An 8301-nucleotide genomic window follows, 5' to 3' on the forward strand; every position below is an offset into this window, starting at 1 on the left:
AGAAATTTGTGTTTCGTCTACATACGACTCATCAGTTTTACCCAAATTAAAGCAGAGGGAATGCCAAAACAAATAAATAAAGACAACAGAGAACAAAAATCCTGGTTTCAAACTAAAACCAAGGAAACAATCAAATCATAAAGAATTTCAAAAGAGAACAAAACATTTTCTTTGATACAGTATCCAATTGAGGATCATATATGAATTTATCCCCTCTCTAGTAAGAAAGTTTTACAATAAATCTAACTTACTTTCACTTTGCTCTGAAAGAGAAAACCAGCAGTTTACACATTTACTCAATTATTAGTAATAGTATAAACTAACATTTTATAATATCGTAATGTTTGTTCTTTTAGCGATTCGCAAATTGCTGAAAGTGTTGGTTATCCTTGTGTCGACGTTTAATTTTTTTGCACTTTTGACACGATAGAGGATATGTGTCATTTCCAATCCTACTCAAGTGTTTAAATTTTGTATCTTTTTTTTATATTTTGTAATGCATTTGACTATTTTCTCTACTTTTTCTTTAAATTTAGCCCTCGATTTTTTTTTTCTATTTTTGCCTTCTTTTCGTTTTTGTTTCTTATTTGTCCCTATCACCTATTCTGCGTTTCTTTATCCTTACCTTTTTTTCTATTAACCCCATCATAACCCTCGTACAATATTTTTTTTATATTTACCTTTGATAATTAAGGCTGTGTCCTTGTCAAATGCCGATCCGTTACACACATCACACAGAGAAGGATTGCCTGGAAATTGTGCTACAAAATGAAATGCATAACATTGTAAATAGTGTATAATATACTCACACATATCATATGTGGATTCTTATTCTTTTCATAACGCACAATACGTCATTGTTAAATACAGATTATAATTTGTTAAGTTTCCTTAGCTGTCGTATTTAAGAAGGTATTAAGGGACCGATTTGTCGGCTCTCCTTTGATTCCATTTGAGAGCATGGTGTCGTATTTAGGCATTAAGGGACTGATTCGTCGGCTCTCCCTTGACTCCATTAGAGAGTATGGTCTCGTATTTAGGCATTAAGGGACTGATTTGTCGGCTCTCCCTTGACTCCATTTGAGAGTATGGTCTCGTATTTAGGCATTAAGGGACTGATTCGTCGGCTCTCCCTTGACAACATTTGCGAGTATGGTCTCGTATTTAGGAATTAAGGGACTGATTCGTCGGCTCTCCCTTGACAACATTTGCGAGTATGGTCTCGTATTTAGGAATTAAGGGACTGATTCGTCGGCTCTCCCTTGACAACATTTGCGAGTATGGTCTCGTATTTAGGAATTAAGGGACTGATTCGTAGGCTCTCCCTTGACAACATTTGCGAGTATGGTCTTAAGGAAACGTTGATAGTCATTCGGAAGGGGAGGATAACTGATCCGTATCAAGAGATAGAAATATCTCTTACACGTAAATGACACCCTTGTAGATTTCAAAAATATGCAGGCTACTCTAGGTACATGGCAACGCACACAACCGCAAAGTGGAAAAGGGATTAATATAAATTCCAATAACTTTCCCAATCCACTTTAAATAAATATGTTTTAAAAAAGATAAAGGGAAAGAACCCCTTCATTCATCAGTACGTTTGTGTCAACCAATTTCTTAAGCTTCTTTGTTTCAGGTAAATGTTAAATTCCATTGATCAATCTTGCCTTTTACAAACGATTAATTGATTTAAAGATTTTCTCCCTGAACCAGTGTGTACCACCAAGGTAGTACCCAACACCGTCACTGAAATTAATTTTGTTCGTTTAACTTTTATAAAATTTTGACAAAGTATTTACTTTGACCCTTTGACAAAATTATAAAAAATATCAAAACATTTGAAACAACCAATTTATCAGAAAATAACACTGGTTATATAACAGTTTGACGAACACTAGTTTTGATCATTGCAAAGGTTAATATTCCCTTAAACAACACAACGTAATTAAAACGTTTAGCTGATTTTACAGAGTTATCTCCCTGTAGTGCTAAGTTCGTATCACAAGCCCAGCAGTCAGCACTTTTTGTGCTGACATGAATTGTCATTGATATGGTTATATTTATAAATTTACTGTTTACAAATTTTGGATTTTTTTTGAAGAACTAAGGCTTTTCTACCTCCGGCATATATTACCTTAGCTATATTTGGCAAAACTTTTAGGAATTTTGATCCTGTAGCTCTTTTACTTCGTACTTTATTTGGCCTTATAAACTTTTTTGGATTTAAGCGTCACTGATGAGTCTTTTGCAGACGAAACGCGCGTCTGGCGTATATATTAAATTTAGTCCTGGTATCTATGATGAGTTTATTTACAACCACTGGGTCGATGCCACTGCTGGTGGAGATTTATTTCCGCGAGGGTATCACAAGCCCAGCAGTCAGCACTTTTTGTGCTTTTTTGTGCTGACATGAATTGTCATTGATATGGTTATATTTATAAATTTACTGTTTACAAATTTTGGATTTTTTTGAAGTACTTAGGATTTTCTATCTCAGGTATAGATTACCTTAGCTGTATTTGGCAAAACTTTTAGGAATTTTGATCCTCTAGCTCTTCAACTTCGTAGTTTATTAGGCCTTTTAAACCTTTTTGGATTCGAGCGTCGCTGATGAGTCTTTTGTAGATGAAACGCGCGTCTGGCGTATATATTAAATTTAGTCCTGGTATCTATGATGAGTTTATTTATAACCACTGGGTCGATGCCACTGCTGGTGGAGATTTATTTCCCCGAGGGTATCACAAGCCCAGTAGTCAGCACTTTTTGTGCTGACATGAATTTTCATTGATATGGTTATATTTATAAATTTACTGTTTATAAATTTTGGATTGTTTTGAAATACTAAGGCTTTTCTACCTCAGGCATAGATAACCTTAGCTGTATTTGGTACTTTTAGGAATTTTGATCCTCTAGCTCTTCAACTTCGTACTTTATTTGGCCTTTTAAACTTGTTTGGATTTGAGCGTCACTAATGAGTCTTTTGTAGACGAAACGCGCATCAGGGGTATATTTTAAATTTAGTCCTGGTATCTATGATAAGTTTATTTGCACCTTAAATAGTTTCCAAATGTGCTTAATTGTATAATCATAGTCTTTCATTTATTCTCAGATATTAAATTGAGAGTATAAATTCAATGTGATTCGTTCGTATCAGCAGATTTTACTGTTATAAAAAAAACTTTAACCAAGCGTATGACATTTAAATCATCGTTATAGATTCATTTTCTTATAGCGTACTGACACCATGTTGTTCTGGACAACAAATATATAAATAATGCAATACGTACCATATGTATTACACATGTAAAAAAAACATATTAAACTCCACAGCTGCAACAAGTGTGTTAAGATTCCTCCACTCGAGAAAGCTTGATTTTAAAATTTAAAGCGCGAAACTTGTCGATTTTTTTAAATGATTAAAATGTAACTGTCAAGAGAGGAGGAAAAACGTAATATACGAGTTATTGTGGTGGATTATTTTTGCCTTATGATTTTATTCCTTCTTTTTTTAAGATTTGAAGAAAGTTATGTACTTTTTATATGGCGTCTCACACCGATCAAGAAATGTGAAAAAAGAGCAAAATTTAGGGAAAACATGTTATGCCTACATAGAACTAAAGGTATACAAGGTAATAATTAATAATAGCGACTTACCCCATTCTGACATACAATAAACTCTTAAATCTTTACTGGTATTGTACATTATGTCTCTCATACAACGGTATTCGAATAAGTCATGAGCAATGCATCGTCTAAAAATAAAATTAAAACATGGTCATTAGCATTTACCTCCTGATATATCACATATTTTCAAATATTAAAGTTAAAATGGTCCTTTATATTTTTGATATTTTTGTAATTCATACTTTGGAATCCTTTGGTTGTATGAAAGTTAAAAATGAGGGAAAACATAGCTAACTTTTTGGTTGAAACTTTTAACTTCAGGTCATATTTAATAACTGTGAAAGCACACATGATGACTAACAATCTGTAAATAAAAGTACTGTTGGACATTTAAGGTAATATGCTCAGACATAATGGTCACAGCGAATGTTTTTAATGAATATACACTTCATTTTATTTGTGCATTTGAAAAGCAGGTTATATTGGACCAATACGTAAATTACTGTGAAAAAAAAGTAAAATCACAAAAATACTGAACTCAGAGGAAAATCAATTCGGAAAGTCCATAATCACATTCAAAATCAAATAACAAAACGCAACAAAAACGAATGGACAAGAACTGTCATATTGCTGACTTGGTACAGGCATTTTCAAATGTAGAAAATGGTGGATTGAACCTGGTTTTATAGCTCGCTAAACCTCTCACTTGTATGACAGTCGTATCACATTCCGTTATTTTGTCACCGATGCTTGAATGCATTACTTTTTGTTGGATACCAAGTTTCGTGGATACTGATTTGAATCACAAATTTAAAATGTTCTTTAGACTAGAATACAGCTTGTGGTTAAACTACGAAAACGAGTATCAATGAAAACAAATGGAAAATGCAAGTTTTCACCGGTGAATTGCATTCTGTGGAATATTCAATGCAAGAAATGCATTAATAACATTTAGTATTATCATCATTTCTATATATAACTATATACTAGTAATATACTGCAAACTGGTTTTAAAAGCTTGCAGTTTTTTTCTGACACAAAGATAATTATTGTGATTTAACAAATCACTAAGTTTTATAACCAGTGAGGTTAACAAAATGTGAGTCAGAAACATATTCACTTATATGATAAGTAAAGAAATATTGAACAAATAAACGATTCAATGTAAACTAAAAATGAGAAAGACCATTACAATTTTTAAATCATAGGATAGATTTTATAAAACAACAAACGAATTGAAAACAACTGTTAAATTTCTAACTTGGTTCAAGCAAATGAAACAATGTTAACTCACCGTACAACGTAAAATCGTCCACTTCTTGTATAGCATTCCCAGTCCGTTTTATTTTCACCACCAAAATTCTCAGTTAACACAGTGGTATCATTGCCTCCTACGTTATATGTTTGGTTGACATTTTTTTCGTCACAAGGGCAAAGGTCATAGGTTTTGTTATGAAGGGTACAAGGAAAGCCGCAAAATCCATGATGGCCGGTAGCTGTCAAATTCAAAAGGATTTACTGCAGGTTATTGACAAATGTTCAATGTTTTGTCAAATATGAGGAATCGAACTGTTTTTGGTTTATTCATGTTTTGATTTTTAACGTAGTTGTGACTGTTTAGTCTTCAAAATAGTCAATAAAGAAAGTACTATTTTGTACATGATGCGTTTTAGACAATGCTTTCTCTGCATATTCCTTCATCAGATACTTTGAACTCCAAAATTTAACGCCAATTATGTGTAAAATGAACTGAAAATAAGTCAAGCCCCCCCCCCCTTTTTTTTCTTATAAAAAAGAGAAGCTATATGACCAAGGGGAATCGTCAAAGAAAAGTCAAATGCTGTCACAGTCAATTATGAGGGATTGTAATGTTTCTTAATACCTTCAATAATTAAAAATGATGAATTAAAGGAGGGTGTGTAATGAATCATTAAAACAACCTCTTTTAAAACTAAGCCGTTGTTTAACTTGTGGACAGTCAATCCACCTGCAACCATAATGACGGGGTTTTCTAAAAGGCAAATATAACTGGATTTGTGTCGATCAAAACCATACACATGCACGGGTTGTTGTCTCCTTGACATATTCCCACTTTCCATTCTCAATTTTACATCAAAACTAATGTTAATGGAGTACCCGTCACTTTTACTGATGACATTTTGATTTGTGAGGTAAAAAAAAAAAACAACAACAATGCAATCCAAATGTATTCAAGAGATCAGTTATATAATTACACATGCATGAAAAGGGAATTTTCTTATTTCTTGGGCCTTTAAAATATCTTTGTACGTTTTTCAAATTTTAGACGAAAAACTACAATATTGACTTGTTTCAAATTTGTATTTCTCTACGGTATGGCTTTTTCCTCATTCTGTATGACCATAGACAACAATATTGTTACATAATTCTACAGTTTACTTAAAATAGAGTTCGAACTTCATTTCCTTATATAATGTTTCGTTTAGGTACGATTTTTCTTCTTTCTTGTTGTATATGTTTCCGTCGTTGAGACAAATAAAAAAAACAGATAGGAAACTATAAACTCTTCTATTAAACGAAAATTAGATTTTGTTTTAGAAATAATAGTATGCAATTAAGATAATGTTTAGATAAGAGAAAAGGCACATACCTGGTGTACATATTGAACTGATGAGACCCTCTAAAATTAATGAGAATCCATCAAAATTGTCTACATGGAAGACATAGCTGTTATCAGATGCCAACTCTTGTAACGCATCAAAACTAATATCGGTTCCGACATGCACAACTAACATCGTGACATTTGTATTCTTTAAGCTATTAGCCGTGCCAAACATATCGCCTCTGCTATTACCGTCTGTTATAACAACTGCAAATCTATTGTCCACTGCACACGGGCGTCCTGCACCATTGCCCGCACTCTCGTTAAATATGTTCTTCTCTAAGTACTAACCGAATAGAATATGAAAGAAGGAAATAAAAAGCAAAAAAATATTAAACATAAACATATAATATTCAAGCATATTCGTTTCTGATAATTTTTATGTAATCTAAATTCATACGCCCACTTGTATACTAATAATTGATTAAGAAAAAAAAAACGGCAGTGATGTATAAACCAATTTAACTGCAAAGTTATGTGATGATAATTAGTTCTGCTTTAAAAACCTCAATAGCCAAATAGACGTTTTTCCTATTATTATTATTAGACACCGGAGTTTACAACCACTTGGCCGATGCCACTGCTGATGGAGCTTAATTCTCCGAGGGTATCACAATCCCAGTAGTCAGTACTTCTGTGTTGACTTGACTTGTCATTGATATGATAATGATAATAAATTTACTGTTAACAAGATTTCGAATTTTTGAAATACTAAGAATTATCTACCTCAGGCATAGATTACCTTTGCTGTATTTGGCAAATTTTAAGGATTTTTTTTGTCTTCAAGGCTCTCCAATCTTGTGCTTTATTTGGCCTTCTTTTATTCAAGCGTCACTGATAAGTCTTTTGTAGATGAAATGATTGTCTAGCGTAAATATTAAATTTCAATCCTGGTATCTATGATGAGTTTTTTTACAACCACTGCGTCGATGCCACTGCTGGCGGAGATTTATTTTCCCGAGGATATCACAAGCCTAGTAGCCAGTACTTTTGTGTTGACTTGAGTTTTCATTGAAATGTTCATGATAATAAATTTACTGTTATCAAAATTTTGAAAAACTAAGGATTATCTACCTCAGAAACAGATCTACCTTAGCTGTATTTGTCAAAACTTTAGGAATTTGGTCCTCATTGCTCTTCAATTTTGTGCTTTATTTGGTCGTTATAGACAAATTCTCGTCTAGCGTATACATACAATAGATTGATACTTGTGTAGTATTAAGTTGAGTTAGATTGTTTAAATGTTATTCTTCGTTGTATCCATTGTATCTAGGATTTTGTTCATAATTGGGCTTTCATTAACAAAATATTTCGTATTTCGTATGATTGAGCGTTAGGATAATCAAGATATCATCACTTACATGGGTGTGTTAGTTATCACTTTCAGTCTTTAACCCTTATAAGTAAATTATATTTTGATTCATATACTAGTATGTTGACCCTTTCTTTTATATTATTTTACCTCAAATCCTATACCAATATTAGATGTGGTTCCATTATTTGTTATTAAATCTATTGCATTCAGAACACCAGTAGTAGTAACGTGGTCGTTTAAATCAAATTCCGCAGTTTGAATGGGTAGATCAGAAAACTTAACTACTGCAAACTGTGCACCATCCGGTCCAATATTAGGAAATCTCTGGACCACATTTTTAACAAAAGTTTTTATCTTGTTAAAATCCTCATTAGTTACGCTACCGGATTCGTCGAGTAAGAAGGCAATGTCAGAGCAATTCAAACAGTTTTCAAAACTTGAAGCACCTAGAAAAATAGATATCAAATGTCAAAATCGAAAGATAAAACACATTACAGCTAATTTCTTAATGCTTATGGAGCAAAACTTTGGTTGGTTTGCTTGCTTTTTTGTATAAACGTTTACTCAAGCTTTATAAATAAGAATAATATCTTCAATCAATATATATATATATATAGGCATAATTAAAACTGTATATATTATAATTATATTTAGTGTGCGTTATACCAATTACAACTGTACAATATACAAACAAAGCCAGCAATCTATTTTAAGACTT

General features: G+C 32.6%; 1 protein-coding gene across 1 annotated transcript; it reads right to left on the reverse strand.

The window, feature by feature from the left end:
• Positions 1-645: 645 nt before the first annotated feature.
• On the reverse strand, positions 646-8025 carry LOC143050862 (uncharacterized). Its single transcript, XM_076223967.1, has 5 exons — positions 7731-8025; positions 6257-6554; positions 4922-5123; positions 3658-3755; positions 646-761 (listed from the first exon to the last, which is right to left on the reverse strand). Exons 2-5 carry the CDS (start codon positions 6441-6443, stop codon positions 646-648), a joined length of 603 nt encoding a protein of 200 aa, XP_076080082.1. The 5' UTR covers positions 6444-6554; positions 7731-8025.
• Between the last annotated feature and the right edge of the window lie 276 nt (positions 8026-8301).

The sequence above is a fragment of the Mytilus galloprovincialis genome, chromosome 11 (genome assembly GCF_965363235.1).
Source record: "Mytilus galloprovincialis chromosome 11, xbMytGall1.hap1.1, whole genome shotgun sequence".
NCBI classification, from domain to species: Eukaryota; Metazoa; Mollusca; class Bivalvia; order Mytilida; family Mytilidae; genus Mytilus; species Mytilus galloprovincialis.

What these genes read in the sequence shown, in the direction of transcription:
- LOC143050862 (XM_076223967.1), bottom strand. Translation starts at nt 6,443, where the DNA reads ATGTTTGGCACGGCTAATAGCTTAAAGAATACAAATGTCACGATGTTA. An exon ending in GGACGATTTTACGTTGTACG is followed by an intron (nt 3,756 to 4,921) that starts GTGAGTTAACAT and finishes TTTTATTTTTAG; the next exon opens with ACGATGCATTGCTCATGACT. An exon ending in TTATTGTATGTCAGAATGGG is followed by an intron (nt 762 to 3,657) that starts GTAAGTCGCTAT and finishes TTCATTTTGTAG; the next exon opens with CACAATTTCCAGGCAATCCT.